This window comes from Lemur catta, chromosome 15 (genome assembly GCF_020740605.2).
Source record: "Lemur catta isolate mLemCat1 chromosome 15, mLemCat1.pri, whole genome shotgun sequence".
Lineage (NCBI taxonomy): Eukaryota > Metazoa > Chordata > Mammalia > Primates > Lemuridae > Lemur > Lemur catta.
This window is the reverse complement of record NC_059142.1, coordinates 16,734,648-16,753,126: the sequence shown is the minus strand read 5'-3', so window position 1 is coordinate 16,753,126 and position 18,479 is coordinate 16,734,648. Positions and strand designations below refer to the sequence as shown.

The window sequence follows — 18,479 nt, the reverse complement described above, 5'->3', positions numbered from 1 at the left end:
AGGAAGGATGAACCACTGAGAGCACCTTTCCCATGGGCTGTCAGTTCCAAGAAACCCATCCTACCTGGAGTAAACTAAGCATCCAACAACAGCACACATGACATGCTCCACCTGGGTTGGGGACCCACAGGGTCACCACCCCAGAACCTCATCCTAGTCCCACTCTGGCCACATCTGCTGATCTCAGACACAGAAAGACTAGTTTGGATCTACAGGGCCCTTGTCCCTGAAGTTGAACAAGGAGTTCTGGGCCCATTGCCACGTGCCCCCCATCATCAAAGAGTCACACACAAGTGTAAAAGCCATGTTTCTTATTACTCCCCAGTGTAATAGACACAGAACATAGATAGCCATGGCCTGCCAGAAGCCAGGGGACAGTTCTTGATACACATGGCTCCCTGGGTGCAGTATGGAACGCACAGCAACTGGAGTGATCCTCAATCTCAGGTCATAGGATGGCAGGACCATCACTGAGCAGGCTCCCTGACGTGGCTTCTCCTGAGAAGGGCCATTGAGTCACCACTGGCAGGAGGCCAGTGGTGGGAGTGGGGACAAGCCATGTCCACACAGCACCTGGAGAATGCTCTCGGAAGACCCCCAGGGCCAGATCCTCCAAAATATCTCGATCCAGCTCTCCCTTTGCCTGCCCCCATTTCTAGGTCCTGGGGGGGCGGGGGTGCAGAGAGAGGAGCAGTTACTGGCCAAAGTCCTGACAAGGGTGGAGAGAAGAGCTTGATCTGGCAAGGCCCACCCTAGAAAAGTCTGTGGCTGAAGCTCCTGCACCACCTGTCAACCCTTCTTAAGAGGGCAGAAGCTAACCTGGGTCCTTTCCAATTCTCTCTGTTCAGGCCCTGGAACTTCCTTGGTTGGACTCCACGCAGGGGCTAGTGGAGAAGGTTGTGTCAGCAGAAGGACCCTGTTCACACTACTACCTAACAGCCTGGCTAGAGGGGCCCCTCCATCCTACCCGCTTAGTCACACTGTTTCTGCTGAAAGCAGGGATCCCAGACTCTCTGTCCATCTCTCATGGGGACAGGCTATGAGATGCCAAGACTCCTGGAACCCAATGCTGCTTGCGCCAACCAGTCTATAGAGCCTGTACAAATGTGAGCATCCCTCCCTCCCAGGCAGCCTGAGACCCAGGATGGCATGACAAGAATGCAGGCCTGTGCCAGATGGGGCATGTGCCTGGCACGACTAGAAGTGTGTAGGGGGGAAAATCAAGCAATGAGATGCAGGCTGGAGGGTCCTTCCCACATCTGGTGCATTGTCCCCAAGTCTTCACTGTTGACAAACTACCTTGTTTTACTCACATCTCAGCAACAAAAGCCTGTATTTAAGCGGCCAGTTCTAGAGATCTGTACTGGAGAGAGCGAAGGAGGCTGGCTAGAGCTCGAAGGTGGTGGGTATGTAGAGCACACTTGTTATGTCCCCTCGGGGGGCTGGGCTGGGCCCCCAGCACTCCTGGCAGCGGTAAGGGAGAGCTGGCTTCTAGCTCTGGCCTCCGCCCTGGATCCACTCCCATGCCGGCTCAGAACTGTGGTTGGGATTCACCCAGTGGGTCCTCCCTCAAAAAGAAGCGAGGTGGGATCTGCAAGGATAAAAGAGGTGGCAGAAGGGGGAAGAGCAGGCCTTCCACCCTGCTTCCCGTCACTCCCACTCCACACCTGATGCGGCTCCACGGGGAACCGATGATGGGCTCAAGTCCTCTCTGACACCCTTCCCCTTCTCCCACCAGCATTCCTTACCTGGAAGGGTTTGCTTATGCCCACGATGGAATTCAGATTGTTGCTGAAATAACAGAGGAGACACTGATCTGCAGTCTTAGGGATGGTGCTGATGTCCATGTATACCTGGAGGGGAGGGTGGACAGGAACGGGGTCAGCTCCAGGGTCTTGGGCTCCACCCACCTCTCAGTGACAAGTTTTTCCAGCATTCTGACCCTTCCAGAAGACAGAGGAGTTTTCAGGCTAGCCCACCTGCTGGAGATGTACCTGGTTCAGGTTGTCACTGAAGGATATCTGGTTGTCCCCTACCCAGACATAGGACACATAGTCATTAACGTGCCGCATCCCCACCTGTGGGAAAGGGGATTGAGCAATCAGTAGTTGGGAGGACACGGGACCTGTGGCAAGTCCTCAAGGAGAGGATGGTCTGTTGCAGCTGGCCATCGTACTGTATGCCTCCCCCCTCCCTTTATCGCCAGCCTCTAGGTAGGCGAGGACCCTGGGGTGGACAAAGGTGAGTTCCTCGGTGCCTGCCCAGTTCCCGTAAGCACTCAGGAAGCATAAACCAGGGAGCTGTTGCTGTCGACTCGCCGCCTTGCCTGCCACATCACCTTGTACAGTCCAATCCAGTCCCAGGGGCTGCTGGGGAAGCCAGGGTCTGAGCAGTAGCTGACCACCATGTTGTTCTCCATGGTCCACAGGCTCTCTTCGGGCATCAGGGTGATTAGTGGGGCAGATACCAATGGCTTCAGCTAGACACAAGGGTGGGAAGGGCATTGAATTCCCATAGCATCATTCCGTCCTTGGAAGCAACTGTTCCTCACGGTGCCCTGCTGACAGCGGGGGTAGGGGTCCCCCAGAGGGGTGGGCATACAACTGCACTAGGCTGCTCCAGCTGACCTTGGCTGGCCAGAAGGAAAGAGAAAGGGCCAAAGGCCTGTCAAGGTGGTGGCTGGTCCTGTCAGGGACATGGGGGCTGAGAGCCAGGTAGGTAACACAGGCAGCCAAGTGCTGAGGGGGAGGGAGGGAGGACAGTGGGGGAGCTGCCGAGAAGTTTCAGAAAGAAGCCAGGCAGCTGCTCTCGGGCCTCCAGGTATCTGACCCAAAGCCCTGAATCCAATTTTGGTTGTGGAGGGGGGTGCTCTGGTGAAAACAGCTGTGAGAGTGTGGAAAGACACAACAGTGTAAGGACAGAGAAACCAGTGTGAAAATGTGAAGAATGAGGGGCCAGCCAGCAGCCTGAAGGAGGTCAGCACTGCCTTGGTCATGAGATGGCAAGACAGGAGGATGCAGGGAGCTCCCTTTGCAACCCGATCCAGATAGGTTTAGGACAAATAAAAGGAAGTCCTACTTCACACAGTAGGCAATTAGCATAATGGAACTCATTAGCCCCGAGGGAGAGTACCCAGAGGAAATGGAAACCTATTCACAAAGGGTTTGAACACATTTTTGACAGACAGAGCCATCAACAGCTCCTAAGAAGAGCGGGGATACCTGACCTGGGAGGAAAGGCAATCATGGCCTTCTACAGGTCTTCCCTGGGGGATTGGCTGACATTAGGATCCAGGCCTCCAGGGCCGGGGGACGTGGCTCAGTATAGCTGTTCCTCTGTCAAGTGGCAGGCAGCCTGGAAACTCACCTCCAAGTCAAAGGTGCCGGTGACAGGCTTATGGTCACTGATGCTGTATACCATGTGGCTGACGTAGCTCCTCAGAGACAGCGAGAAGTAGGGGGCTGGCAGTCTGGGGGCATGTGGGCCGGCCTGGGACTGCCGCTTCAGCCTCCACAGGATGCGGTCGGTCCAGGCAGGCTTGCGCCGTTTCTCACTGGGGGTGGGGGAAGAGCAAGAATGGGGATAGAATTAAAGGTCAGCATGAGAGCAGGAATGTGTCCCCATGAGCTTGCTGGAGCCCCTAACTCCAGTGTCTACAGGGCTGGAGGGAATGTGGCAGCAGGCAGGAGGGTGCTGGCCTGTCAGACTTAGCCAAGGACCCTCTGCCTAGTTCACATTTTTATGAATCAAATTGTGACTCAGAAACATTCCATTTTAAAGCTTTTCTTCTTCTTCTTCTTCTTTTTTTTTTTTTGAGACAGAGTCTTGCTGTGTTGCCCGGGCTAGAGTGAGTGCCATGGCGTCAGCCTAGCTCACAGCAACCTCAAACTCCTGGGCTTAAGCGATCCTACTGCCTCAGCCTCCCGAGTAGCTGGGACTACAGGCATGCGCCACCATGCCCAGCTAATTTTTTCTATATATATTTTTAGTTGTCCAGATAATTTTTATTTCTATTTTTAGTAGAGACGGGGTCTCGCTCAGGCTGGTCTCGAACTCCTGACCTCGAGCGATCCACTCGCCTCAGCCTCCCAGAGTGCTAGGATTACAGGCGTGAGCCACCGCGCCCGGCTTTTCTTCTTTCTTGAACAAAAGCAGCAGTAGATCAAAGAAGCTGAGGTTTGGATTTTGGAGTTAGACAGACCGGAGCTTGAATTTGGCTTCTCTGCTAACCATCTACGTGTCTGTGGTCATTCACTCTTTACGGATGTGGAAATTGAGTCTTATGAGGGAAGTCACCTTCACAAAGTCACACAGCTACTAAGTGGTGGGGGCAGGATTCAAGGCCAGGCAGTATGACCAGAGCTGTGCTCTTAACCACCAGGCCAAGCCCTCTTAGGCCTCAGCTTCCCCATCTGTAAAATGGAGATACCCAGCCTGCCCTCGTGACTCTCTCAAGCCTTTCGACCTTTGCTCTTGCAGTTTTTCCTGCCTGGACCACGCTTCTTCACCAGGGAGAGGCCCAAATTCCAATGTTGCCTTTGTCATAAAGCCACCCCTGACTTCACCTTTCTGCTTCCAAAGCATTTTATGCCAGTACTTATACAATTACATGGTGTAATTTTCTGTTTCCCAGTCAGCACATCAGGTAGTATGTGAAAGGACTGGTTCTTGGTGTCTGCATTAGTACATCTTCTTGGTGCCCTTAGCATTAGCACAGGTCCTAGCACAGAGGTACTCAATAACTGACCACACTAACTAAAAAGCCCAAGCTCAATTGCTTACCTGGGCAACATAGCGAGACCCCGTCTCTATGAGAAAAAAAAAAAAAGCCTATCTCATGTTAATATATACAGCTGCATATACTTGTAATCAGTTGGAAACACTATTTTTGTCTCCTGCTTTATTCAACTACTGTTTTAAATAAACACTTCTAATATACTGTTGGCACATCAACAGCAATACGGTAAGTATTCCAGCAATTGAGGAGAATGACGTCATGGTGGTGAACTCAGTCTCTAGAATCAGAGACCAGTTGAGGGAAGGTTCTGTCCTGTTCATTAAGAGCTATATGCCCTTAGGCCAAGTGACTTTACCTTGCTAAGCCTCAGTTTCTTCAACTCTAAGATGGGGTGATAACAGTACTTACTTCAAAGAGTGACTGAGGATTAAGGAAATTAAAGCGCGTCAAGGGAGTGGTCAAGAAGCAGTAACTCTGGCCAAACCACGGTCTGCTTGTTGGCAACTTGGGTTGTTGCCAACCTTTCACTCTTCTGAGGAACATTCAGAGGACATCGGAATGTGGTATTCCCATCCCAGAGATTACAGACAGTGAATCCTTTTTTTTTTTTTTTTGAGACAGAGTCTCACTCTGTTGCCCGGGCTAGAGTGAGTGCCGTGGCGTCAGCCTAGCTCACAGCAACCTCAAACTCCTGGGCTCAAGCGATCCTCCTGCCTCAGCCTCCCGAGTAGCTGAGACTACAGGCATGTGCCACCATGCCTGGCTAATTTTTTCTATATATATATTTAGTTGGCCATATGATTTCTTTCTATTTTTAGTAGAGACGGGGTCTCGCTCTTGCTCGGGCTGGTCTTGAACTCCTGAGCTCAAAGGACCCACCCGCCTCGGCCTCCCAGAGTGCTAGGACAGTGAATCCTTGAATCTACCTTGGATGTTAGATGCCTGGCAATGCTTAGAACCTGGTAATAAACTACATAATGTACCTTCTCTCTTTCAAAGCATTCTGCCACCCCAACTTCCCTACAATGGTTAGGAGCACACACTTACTGTCACGTCAGGATCTTCCCTGTGGCCTGACCCGCAGCCTGTCTCTCCTTCCTCCTCAGGACCTCTCAGCCTGCCCCCCTTTCTCCTGTCCCATGCCCTGGCCAGGCTTGTCACCAGGCACCTGGATTATTCATTCTTTCAAGCAAGATTAACTTAGCCCTTACTATATGCCAGGCAACTAGGGATATGATAAATAGGATGGACAAGGTTCTTGAGGAGCTTGTCTGACAGACAAAAGCCAAGATACAAATAAGCGAAATAAACGTGTACAAATTAAATATTCCATATGGTCTCCCAGTTCCCTATTTCTAATAATAGCAATAGCAAAAATTGGGTCCTTCTGTGCACTAGGCACTGTGATGGGGTCTCACGGGCTGTCCTAATCTTTCCAACAATCGTCAGTTACAGGTCACATTTTTCTCCTTTTACGGCAAGACACTGAAGTTCAGCGGCTACCCGTCCAGGTGGAAGCCAGATGCTTGCCCAGGTCTGCTCCCTACAAAGTCCGTGTTCCTTCCACTGAGCTCCGTCTCCTCCAAATAGCCTTGCTGTAATTTACTCACAGTGATAGGAACTATCTTCCAGTGTGCACTACCAGGGCCGGGACTTGCCCATGCTTTTTCGCTGAATGGTTAAGACTGAGTATGAGAATTGTTTCTGGTGATGAATTTGCAGGTCTTTACTTTAGAAAAATTATAATCAAGTATCTTTGCAAGATTCTTTTGACTTAAAAACTGAGCCAATTTACTGACCCCAAAGCAGTGATGTGCTCAATTTCTGGGTCCAAAAGCACAGTTCCTTTCAGCTCCCTATAGATGGCTTTTGTTTTAAGTGTCTCCTTGAACTCTGGGCCATGGTTAACTCATCAGGTACGTTAGGGCTCTGGGACACCAGTCTTGAATAGATTTGGTCATAATGTCCTCTGCTCATTGCCTACACAGAGGTTGTCCGGGTTCATAATGGCAATTGTAACAAAGCCCTAGTGCAAATGCTGATTTTAACAGGATTTCCTGCCCTGCCCTCAGCCCTTTCACCCTCCCTTGCAATGAAGCTGACCTCGTTTCTCATTACATCTTGGCTCAGGGACACTGCAGTGGCTGGCCAAAGCTGCACACCATGCCTGGCACACACATCAGCCACAGTCGCTTTGGAAAGCTGGGACCTGCCAGGGTCTCTGCTGGGTCAGACTCCCCTCCAGGCGCCTCTCATCGGTGCTGAAGACTGATTACAATGCCTGTCCTTCTCCCTTCTGCCAAATTCTGCTGCCTCCAAGATGCTCTCTTGAGAAGAAGTCTGATTGATGTCCCCTGGCTTCAGCTGCTTGCCTCCTTACCATTCACTCCAGCATTCTGCAGAAAGTTCTGGAAACCTTCTACTGGCTAACTCCTGGGCTTGATAATGATTATTGGGATCTCTTTGCCATGCGTGAGTCCCTCTGCTGGACTGGCTGCTCCCTAAATACCACGTCTTACCCTTTTGTCCTCTCTGGCTCCCAATTCAAACAAATGCCAGGTACTGCTACATACTAGGGATGGCCCTAGATCAGATCCCGTCTCTGCTCTCTGGGCATTCAGAGTGCAGCAAGAAAGGCACACTGTGCCTTAAAAGCAATATTGAAAGCATGGTGTATGCAGGCTTGGTGGCAGCACAGGGCAGGAGAGGAACTCTCAGTGAGACGGGGAGGGGTCAGGGAAGGCTTCCTAGGAGAGCTGAAATCTGAACTGGGTTTTCAAGGATAAATAACAGGTTGATTAGGCAGGAACGTCTCTGTTCCCCAGGTGGGCTCAGGCCCTGCCCACCCCAGGGAACTCCCAGCTGCCTCTGGACCCTGGCTCCAACCAGCAATATTTCAGTTATGATGTCCCCTGTAATGTCCTCTGTTCCTGCCCAGACATTCCCTCATTTCCTGGGCTCCAGGCAAGGGGAGGGAGACTTATGGGTCTAAAGATATACAGACAAGTTCAAATCCTTGCTTGATCACTAAGTCTGTTACTACCTTACTTAGATATTCCTTGAGACTCAGTTTCCTTATCTGTAAAAGTCAATAATAACATGTCTACCTAATGAGGGTACGGTAAGAATTAAGTAAGGTGATACAGGCAAAGCGCTTTGCACAACGCCTGGCACATGGTAATCGCTCAATATTGTCAATCACAATGAGCTACTACATGGAAATAAGTCTCTGCCTCTTCCTTAGCAGTGTTGGCCACTCTGAGCCTGCCTTCCCTTTTGCTGCTGGCAAGGCTGGCCGTGAGTTCTGAGGCACTAGGCTGAGGCAAGCACTGTTGGCTACAGAGTCCAGAGACTCAGTGTGAGCCCCAGCTCCATCACTCACTAAGCTGAGCTGCCTGGGGAAGCCTCTCTACCCTGCCAGTCTGCTCACTCCAGCCCAGACCCAGCTTTTGCAACGACTTTCAATCTCCTTCAGGTCTCCTTACCATAACCCGGGTGAAAGGGACACCTGGCCACATGGCCTGTCAGCAGCTTTTCCTGCTGGCCAGTTTTTAATTTAAAGATGTTTTTTAAAAGTCCATTGGTAGAAGTCCCAGCCCCTAAGGCCCCAGCCTGTCCCACTGAGGCCTTACAGCTTCCACCATGACTCTCATTTCCAACAGATGGTTGCAGGGACTGGCAGTCTCCCTGCAGCTGTGGACCCAGCCACCCAGCCTGCCACAGCCTGCCCTCTTACCTCCTTTCCTGTCTGTTCTGTTGCCCAGCCTGGGTTCTGTCCCCAGTGCTCACTGCCTCTTCTTCTGTGGACTGCCCTGGCCATGACCCTACTCTGTCTTGCTCCACACTCCTGAAATGGCTCACCCTCTCCCCGTTTCCTTGGCCGAGGACATTTTGGCTCTGCCATACCATTTCCAGAGCCAAGTTTGCAGTTCTACCTCTTGCCCTGGCCTGTCTGTGGAGACACTTATTCACTCCCCAAATCCCAAAGGCCTGGGCTGCCCTGTAGGCACCTCCGGCCTTACAAGACAGCCCTGCTAGGAGGAATGAAGGAGCTGCTTCAAGTGAAACGTAACATGTAAGGGGTTCTTTTCTTCAAAGAGATTAGGGTCCTTGCCCTAAATTGGGTCAGGGACCTGTTGCCAGTGGTACTTTTGCTCCTCTGCTTAAGCCCCTAAGCCTTATGTTTTAGTGGTTATTTGGCCCCTCTCAGCTTCTTAGGTTGTTTTCTTTTTTTAATTTTTACCTTTTTTTTTAATTTTTAGAGACAGAGTCTCACTCTGTTGCCCAGGCTGGAGTGCAGTGGTGTGATCATAGCTCACTGCAGCCTCCAACTCCTGGGCTCAAGCAATCCTCCTGTCTCAGCCTCCCAAGCAGCAGGGAATACAGGCACACACCACCATGCCTGGCTAATTTTTAAAACATTTTTTCAGAGATAGGGTCTCACTTTGTTTCCCTGGCTAGTCTTGAACTCCCAGCCTCAAGCGATCCTCCTGCCTCGGCTTCCCAAAGTGCTAGGATTATAGCTTTGAGCCATACACCTAGCACAGAAAGGTTTTCAGTAAAACTGCTACCTGAAGACACAAATAAAAAAATAACCATAGCAGTTATCTCCCATGCTGACTGGCTGCCAGGCACAGCTAAGCATAAGCGAGGTCTCATTCAATCTTCAACCTCATGAGGTGTCAATTGTTATCATCCACATTTTATAGATGACAAAATGGAGCTTAAACACCTTGTCTAATGTCATATAGTTGATGAGAGGCAGAGCTGTGCCTCTGCCTACCAGATGCACTGTCTGTATTGTTCCCCATGAAATTCTCCGGTGACTACTACTTCATCTTCTCACCTAGTACATGCCCCACTCACAGGCTGGGCAGGATACTTAACACCAGTAACTGGCTGAGCCAAGCTTTTTGTCCTCCAACTGGGGACCAGAAGGTCCTGGGAAGTGGGGGCAAGGTTTCCAGAACGCTGAAGTGCAGTCCCTCCTAAGCCAGGAGTCAGCTGCCCCCACCCTCTCCTCTGGCCCTGTCTGCCTCCCCATCTCCCCTGTCCTTGCCAGTACCGGTTGTCCCTCCCATTCTCTCTGAGGACAATCTCGGACAGCTCCCCTAGTCAGCGCCTCATGAGAGAGGTAGGAGGCGTCACTCCTGAGAGGCGATGGCTAGATCTATTCCTGCCTCCCTAACACTGTCACTAGCACTGGCATAAACTCACTTCCTGGACTTCCTGGGCCCCCATTTCCTCCTCACCTGGTGTCATAGTCACTGGAGTTCCTATCGAACTTGTAGGTGGGCGGGAAGAGCAGGGGGCCCTCCTGGAACTCCCGGAGCAGCGGGTCGTGTTTCTTGGCAATGCTGAGCTGTAGATAAAGGCACAGTCTCCGTCTCCCAACAGTCCCAACCCAATGGCCCACACATGCCATCCTAAGTGGGGCAAAAGTCAAGCAATGCCATGCCACTTCCTCACTGCCCCATTGGCCGTGCTTCAGCAGCCCACCCTCACCCCCAGGAGAGCAGCTAAATCCTTTTGGCAGCACTTGGCCCAAGGAAGGCAGCTGCCCGCCATTTCCTAGTCCTTGGACTATAGGGACCAGGCTTTGAATGCCATCTCTGGGGGTGGGAGGGTCACTAGCAGACATGTGTCAGAGGGGAACCTGGGGTAGCCCGAGTTCTCCAAAGGAGTGATATCTTGTCCTCCAGGAGGCAAGCAAGGCTGGGGACAGGGAAGATGACAGGGACACAAGTGGGTTGATGCATGGTACAGGGCATGGCAGACTAAAGCCCTCTGGCTCCCTCTTCTAAAGCACACCAGTGGCTGTCTCCTAGCTCCTCCACGTGAAGATCAGGCACTGACGGGAGTGCCTGCCCCACCCCCAGGTGCAAAGCCCTGCTCAACAGCCCCCCAACCTGCACCACCGGAAACGGAGAGCAGTTGCTTGGGAACCTGAGCAAGCTCCACACGTTTCACCACTGTGGGCTCAGATCACCCCTTGGTACCCTCCTTTCGCTTGATACCTGATCCTTCTCCCACAGGTGACTGTAGCACTGATTTTTTATGGATTCTCGAACAAAGTGCAACCCAAAGTCCTCGATCCGAAAGTTCATGTCTCCAAACCAGAGAATAAGGCTTCAGAAAGAAAGGAGGGCAGCCTGAGGGTCTGTGATGAATTCAGAGAAGGGAGAGCGACAGGTGGCTCAGGTCTGCTCAATCCAAGGGCTGCTGGAAAGCTCGAGGGGGCAGGTGAGAAGCCAGATGCCAGGAGAGGATCAGGTGAGGACAAGGGCGTGCACGGTTCCAATGGAACTGTTCTCATGGCTCCTAAAGCACCATTCGAGCCAAGAGACCAGCCCAGAGGGGCACATGGCAAATACAGAGCAGTTCCAGCCCTCCCTTCCTCTCCCTCAACTGGCCACCGCCCTCTGATGACCTCAGGAACCACAAGGTTCTTAACTTGGGATGTTGAGGGATTCTAGGTAAGACAGAGGGGCTGCAGGAATGAGAGCCTGGGCGGGCACTGCTGGGGGGGACAGCAGATGGGGCATCAGGGACGGGGCTGGAGAGGGCAGGAGATGGAGCAGTGGCTGGGTGGAGGACACTAGCTTGGGCTGGCACAGGGGAGAGGGCAGGGATAACAGTTTGCAGCTCCAGGCTCACTCATGGTCCAGGATGTTGGGGATATCCTGTCTCTCAAAATTCTGCATCTCCAGGATCCGGTCAAAATGCTCCAGCCGCTGGTCATTGTTGGATATGTGGGGAGGCAGGTGGCAGTTGATAATGCTGACATAGTAGCCATAAACTTTCAGGCAGATGTTGACTCCTCCTTTGTTCCCCTGGTAGGACAGGTAGACAGAAAAGTGGGAAGCTACTCTGGGCTGGACACACCCCTCTTTTCACATCCTAGGCCTGTGGGGAGATAGTCTCACCTTCCCCAGGGTCTCCCAGGGATACCAAACTTCCCAGGGTCATCTCTCCATGCATGAGCCCAGCTCACCCAGCCTGGGGTCTCAGGGATAACAAGCCCCCTGAGACAGGAGAACGAGCATGCAGGACACTGAGCTGGACAGAGTACCAAGACTTATTCCACACCCTTTTCCTGTGCCCAGCTCTGAAGTTCCCAGCTCATGACTTAGACAACGTGCAGTCCTTACCCAGTACCCGAAGAGACCTGTGGGGGTAGAGTTTGTGAAGAGAATCTGGATATAGGGCAAATGCAGATACTTGGCAAAGACCAGTAAGAGGATCCCCTGCATGCGGACATGGGAGACCTGCAGGAGAGTGAGGGCAAAGGTCACTGGTTAAGCAGTACAGGTCAAGTGCATCCCTTTCAGGCCCTGTGCTCTACAGTGCCCTGAGACACACACAATGCCCTGGCCCAGGGTCTGTGGTATCCAAGTTTGAGTCTCAAGAGTTCCACCCCTTTCCTTTCTTCCCCTCAGCTGCCAAATGCTGCATCCTGGGAACTGAGTTTCAGTTTCTGCTCCTGGGGTTGGAGGGGAGAGGGGGTGAGGCTGCCAGGGTGCCCTGCCATTAGGAGGGCACTAACTCCTCAGTCCCAGCCCCACGCATGCCTGGGTGCTCCTCACTGATGCCATCTTGAGATCCTCTGGATACTCTCAGGGTGCAACCCTTGTTGGCCGGGGCCTCAAAGAGGAATGTGGCTACACAGGATTGTGGCTAAGGATACCAGCTTTGAAGCTAGCCAGATGTGGGTTCAAATCCTGGCTCTGATTCTTAGTATTTGATGATATTGGGCAAGTCTCTCAGTGTATTTTTTCATTCATCAGGCAGGAATAATACTATCTCATAGATTCTGTGAGGATTACCTGACAGCTATTATTTTTTGATTGAAGTATTTTTTTTTTTTTTTTTGAGGCAGGGTCTCACTATATTGCTTAGGCTGGAGTGTAGTGGCTATTCATAGGTGTGATCATAGTATACTACAGCCTCAGACTCCTGGACTCAAGTGACCCTCCTGAGTACCTAGGACTACAGGTGTGTGCTACTACACCCAGCTGTTTAAGGATTTTTTTTTTTTTTAAGACAAGGTCTTGCTCTGTCACCTGCGCTAGAGTGCAGTGGCATCTCCATAGCTCACAGCAACCTCAAAATCCTGGGCTCAAGCCATTCTGCTTCAGCCTCCTGAGTAGCTGGGACTACAGGTGCGTGCCACCATGCCTGGCTAATTTTTGTATTTTTTGTAGCAACAGGGTCTCACTCTTGCTCAGGCTTGTCTTGAACTCCTGATCTCAAGCAATCTTCCCACCTCTGCCTCCCAGAGTGCTAGTATTATAGGTGTGAATGACCATGCTGGACTGTTTAACAATTCTTAAAAGTAAATGTAGGGAGGGAACAAGAGAGAGGCTTCTAAGGTGCTGGAAATATTCTGTCTCTTGATTTGGCTGATGGTAACATGGGTGCGTGTGTGTGTGTGTGTGTGTGTGTGTGTGTGTGTGTATATACATATATATATATATATATGTAAAGATCCATCAAACTGTATACTTAATTTCTGCATATGTTATAATTCATACACATTTTCTGTACATGTTATAACTCAGTGGAAAAAAATTAAGAAAATATTCCCTATAACTATAGACTGCGTGCAATGAGTATAGAGGACACACGCTCACAGGTTGGGGAGAACAGCTAACATCTACTGAAGGGCTTCATATCTAACTTACTCCTCATGCCAACCCTGTAAGGAATCACTGTCCCTGCTCTGCAGACGGGGCACTGAGATTCAGGGAGGCTAAGGAACCAGCAGGTCTACATGTATAACAACACCAAAGTGCCAGAACTGACAAAATCTCTACTATCTGCAGCTGCAAAAGGTGGGGTGGGAACGGGCCGTAGCCAGCGGCCCTCCCCCTCGGGTTCGGGCCGTCTGTACACAGCACCCGAGGAGCTGTTTCCGGAGCATGAGGTGTAGAGGCCAAGGAGGAAATCCCCGGGTGGGGAGTGTGTACTGGGGCCTTCCAGGAATTATGAAACTTGATACCACAGGCCAGGAGGACTAGCACAGTGGAGAAGTCAAAGCAGGGGGAACCCCAAACCCAAGATCGAGCGAGGGAGGCATGAGAACCTGAGGTTGGCCAGAGGTTGCTACAAATGTGTCCTCAACCCCACCCTCCACCCCCAGTCTTCCCTCTCTCATCCACAAGCATGTATAACAGAAGTGGGAGGAGGGCAGGACGATGAGGGACTGGTTCCCAGGGTCACCACCGGAGGCAGGGAGCTGATAAAGACTCAAGAATAGTTCCAAGCTTAATCCTGCCTCATAGAGTGGGTTTAGGCCACTGGGCTCCACCACAAAGCCACTCGTTCACTTTGTGATGAAGCAGCAATGGAAGTGGGGGGAGGAGAGGATGGCATGGGGGAAGGACCGAGAGACTGGGAGAAAGGGTGGGGCTGTGGGGAAAAGCAGTAGATTTCCAGGGGAAGTTCCAGTTGGAGGAAATGAAGTAGGAGGAGCTAAAGAAAGAACTAGCAGGACGTGGCTGGGAACCCTGGAGCAGTCAAAGGGGGTCAGCCCCAGGCTTCTCAACCGATGGCTGTAACCAGGTGATCCTAAGCTGGGGGAAGGAAGGGCATCCGTTTTGGGTGCCAGGCCCTCAGTCTGGCCCTCCAACCTCAGGAGGCTACATGTGTAGAATAGGTTGTGTCCCTGCCACAAGCTGAGCTAATCTCCTCAGCTTGATTCCATCCTACCAATCCCTTGCCAGGCAGCCGAGGAACAAGGAGGCCCGCAGTCTTGGGAAGGGAGTGCGTGGTGAGAAAGAAGTGGGTCTGCCCTCTGTGAGGACCTGGCTCCAGGTCTGTAGGAAGAGGCCTCTGGGTCTGAGTTAGAGGGATCCAAGGACTCAGGGACTGACATTTTCTAGCCTTAGCAGAAGACTAAACCTTATATTCCCCCCTCCCCATTCTGCTCTCCTCTGAAGGACACACAGCTCTTGCCCCAGGACTTGCAGGCAAACTAGGGTAACGATTACTTCTGAAGAACAATAGTCACCCAGGCTAGGAAACAGTAAATTCTGGTATTTCCAACAGCTGTGTACTAAGTGCTTTTGCATGGCAGTGTGTTTCATCCCTCAGATGTGCAGGGCAGATACAAGGCGAAGATCCAGCAACCCAGAGCCTTCCTGTGGATTCTCCTATGGTCTAAAGATTCCCCAAAGTACACTGGTCTCTCAAACTGTGAACCTTTCCCCACCCTATCTCTCTCCTCTCTCCTAACCTCTGGGCTCCTGGAATTCATTTAAGGTGCATGTCCACTGTGATCTGAGGATACCCTCTGATACCACCAGGCTAGCCATGGTCAGTCTTAGAGCTCACCAATTTAGCAATAAAGTATAGTAGTTAGGAATATGGGTTATGAAGTTTGAAAGACTTCAGCTGAAGTCCCAGATAGCCTGTGTGACTTCTGAGTCTTGGTTTTAATCTGTAAAATACCGCTATTTCAAGAGAGTTGCTAAGATTTTAAAATAATATGTATAAAGAGCTATTTGTAATGCTTAACACTAAGTAAGCACTTGATAAATGGAAACAATCATTATTACACTTTAGGCTGGGCATGTGTGTAGAGACTGGCAGCTGGGGTAGGGGCAGGAACTGAGGTGTTGACAAGCCCTGCGGCACCTCCCCTAGGAATGCTCCCAAGCTGAAAAATCTCTAGGTGTTAGCCTAACCCCTGGAGATGCAGCTCAGCTCTAGCTACCTAGAAAAGGCACGGGGAAGGGAGGAGCCCCAGGGAGCCAGGTGCAAGTGAGGTTTAAGCCTTTCAATAAATGGGAACAACATGAAAGGCTGAATGGGAGTAAGAGGAACATGTTAGTCCAAATGACGGGAGGTTAATGGAGGTAAGACACAGTTCTCAATTGCCCATGAACTTGTAAGTTACCTTGACGAGGTTTAGAGGGGAAAGCACATCCATGAAGAAACTGCTCCATGGGTCTTCAAAGGCAGCATCAGAAAGGCGGTTTATGATCCCAGAGTTCATTTCCTGCAAACTGACCATCCCAGGTCAGAGGCTTGTCCCCTGGCCTGGAGGGTACTTCCTGTGCGATAGACATTTAGTACTGTCCTCACAGGCCTTCAGGCCCTGGGTTCCGATCACCATGATATCTTCCTCTCCTGGCTGCTGAGCTCCAATCCCTTGCCATTGCTGACCCAGGGCAAGAGACATGGGACTGGCTCCAATGCAGGCTGAAAGTGCCTAGCCTCCAGACTCCAGAGCAAGGGGGGACAACTTGGGACTGGTCAGGGATGGGTGAAGGGGCCCTGCAGACACCTACCCAATGACATATATGTCCAGATTCAAGTCCTCGTTGTTCAGCTGAAGCAGGTCATTGAGATCTAGAGGGGGTGCTGCCGAGGCCACGTTCCATGTCACGACATGTATGCTGTGGAAGGGATGCAAAGGGAAATTATGGAGGAAGGAGGATCAGACCTTGTCCAGATAACGGACAGGGGTCTAGGCCTGCTAATGGCTGCACCACAATGCCCTGCAGTCGTGATGGGAAATGCATATTTCTGCATCTGATGGTGGGAATAGGGACACTGAACTACAAGCCTTTTGTCTTCACCTTTGTTCCCTGAAGCAGGAAATCCCCACCCTGGACTGGCTCCTTCATGCAGGCCCATTGCTGCCCATACCTGTAAGCGCTGGTGCTGCTGACAATAGCAGAGCTGCCAAATGGAGTCCCAAGGCTTTGAGGTCAGACAAGGGAAAGGATGGAGGGACTGGATGGCCAGGAATTTATTACTCCCGCAGTCTGTCCAGCCATCCACACCTTGGTAATCATCTATGGCTCAGTCAGCAACTTCCCACCCCCACCCGCCAACCCAGGGGTTCCTAGGACCATCAGGAAGATCCTGGGGGGTGGGGGTGTTCAGATTTTTACCTTGTGAGAGGCCGGGTCAACAAAAAGATAGGGCAATTTAAAAAATAACAGAGATAACAACACCGCATTCCCTTCCCCATCCACTTCCTCCTAGCACATCCCTGGAGCACAACCAATTCTGCAAGTACCTCAGGGAGCCTAAGGAGACGCTTCTAAGTAACAGGTTTCTCAATATCTCTCTCAAGAGTCTACCCTCTCTTGGAAAAAAAAATCATCAGTTGGATAACATTTTCCACCTCAGCTTCATACAAGTCCTAGGGAAGCAAAGGACCTAGATCAAGGGCTCTCAATGACACTGTTCCCACGAGAGGCTCAGAGGAAGGAGAGACTTGCAGAGCTCTTTAACTGAATAGCTACAGCAACACTGCAAGGAAGCCCCAGACTGTGCTGAGCACAGAGCAGGCAGGAGCTGCAGACTCTGCAGAGATGAAGAGCAGCCACCAAGCCTCATGTGAGTCCCAGGTACACCATGAGGCCTGCAGCAGCTGAAGATTTAGAACAGCAGAGGGTACAGGGGAGTGGGAGAAAGGGGTAGTTTGCCCTCAAACATCTCTTCTCCAACAGACCCTGTTCTTAGAGGTCGATGTTCTCAAAAGCACTTGAAGAAATTCTTGGCCAGCTTAAGGCAACTTCCTGCCCCTCCATATGAACATAAACAAAACAATACAAAAACCACCTTCCCAGGGACTGGGGCTCAGATTCCATGCTTCGTTTGTTTACGAACTCCCCCTGCTGTCCAACAGAGGATTAAGGAACGCAGACGTTTTACTCAAAGGCTTCTTGTTTTCCCAAGGACCTGCTCTACGTGGTTGGAGAGCAAAAGTTGGGATTTCTTGTCCCCACTCTCAGGTCCAACGATTAGCAGCAAATCCATGCATTGTGACTTGCACCAAGCTAGCGATTAGCCTTGTTCCTCGTGAAAGAGCAGGCAAGAGACCAGGCTATGTCACTTCACTAAAGGATCTTATCTAAATCTGATTTCGGATTTCCGGAGGTCACAACGGGATCAGGCAGACTTCATGATGCATGTGCTGAATCAAAAGTAGGAACAAGATTTCTATTCTAGAGCTGAGAGGTGAATGCCCTGTTATGTCTTTAACTTCAAACAGCCCAACACGGCTGTCTCCTTCACAAAGCAATTAAGACACCTGCTTGGGGTGCCCCAGTGGGAACAAGCTTGGCAGCCTAAGTTGAGAGGGGGCGCGAGGCTCGGGCCCAAGATAGGGCACTCGACAAAGGCCTGGGAGAACTTGGGAGAGCCTGTGCACCAGCGGCAGGGCTGTCAGCCTGGCCGTCCTCTCCCAGTCTGCTTCCGCCCCCAGGCCAGCACCCCGACTGGTTCGGAGGCAGCGATCCGCCTGGAGCAGGCTGGCCTGCCGCGGGGTCTTCCTCACCTGAGCTTCCTGCCTTTCAGCCCAGTCGGCTTCCGCAAGTTCACGGCCGCCATCGTCCCCACGCGGTGGTCGGGCAGGCTCGCGTCTCGCCGCCCCAGCTGGTCCCGGCCGGGGCAGCCTCCGGGCGGCAAGTCTCAGACACCAGGTCTGGACACCTCTCTCGCGCGCGATTGTTTTTCTTCCGGATCCGACCGTCCGCCTCGGCTTCCGTAAGAGGCGGGCCTCGAGCGTGCCGAGGCCTCCGGGTGGTGCGGCCCGGGGGAAGAGGCGGGGCTCTCCGGGGAGCGCGCCACGGCGAGAGGCTGAGACAAGAGGCGCTCAGGGGATGCGGGGACGTAAAAGGGGCGTGTCCCGCCTGTCATCGGAGCTGGACGCAACACTGTCCGGGCCGGCTCGTGCGTGCGGCCCCCGGCTCCCAGCTCGCCCCGCGCCAGCCCGCGGGCG

The 18,479-nt window shown here is 51.9% G+C and overlaps 1 protein-coding gene across 2 annotated transcripts; it reads right to left on the bottom strand.

Annotated features, from left to right (window-relative positions):
* Positions 1-296: 296 nt before the first annotated feature.
* INPP5K (inositol polyphosphate-5-phosphatase K) lies at positions 297-18,258 on the bottom strand. 2 transcript variants are annotated; one of them, XM_045526157.1, is made up of 12 exons: positions 18,036-18,258; positions 16,033-16,140; positions 15,639-15,747; positions 11,890-12,006; positions 11,396-11,571; positions 10,756-10,867; positions 9,991-10,100; positions 3,367-3,553; positions 2,339-2,479; positions 1,995-2,078; positions 1,749-1,853; positions 297-1,591 (listed from the first exon to the last, which is right to left on the bottom strand). In XM_045526157.1, the coding sequence occupies exons 1-12, from the start codon at positions 18,086-18,088 to the stop codon at positions 1,532-1,534; spliced, it is 1,362 nt and encodes a 453-aa protein (XP_045382113.1). In that variant the 5' UTR covers positions 18,089-18,258; the 3' UTR covers positions 297-1,531. The 2 variants fall into 2 exon arrangements, with proteins under 2 accessions (XP_045382113.1, XP_045382114.1); XM_045526158.1 differs by lacking the exon at positions 18,036-18,258 and having other exon boundaries at positions 15,639-15,740; positions 16,033-16,124.
* Positions 18,259-18,479: the final 221 nt, after the last annotated feature.

Excerpts from the sequence above, each read along its gene's own strand:
- INPP5K (XM_045526157.1), bottom strand. The coding sequence starts at position 18,088 with ATGGCGGCCGTGAACTTGCGGAAGCCGACTGGGCTGAAAGGCAGGAAG. Across the intron at positions 11,572-11,889 it reads CAGGTCTCTTCGGGTACTGG|GGGAACAAAGGAGGAGTCAA; the intron begins GTAAGGACTGCA and ends CTGTCCTACCAG. Across the intron at positions 1,854-1,994 it reads TCAGTGACAACCTGAACCAG|GTATACATGGACATCAGCAC; the intron begins GTACATCTCCAG and ends CCTCCCCTCCAG.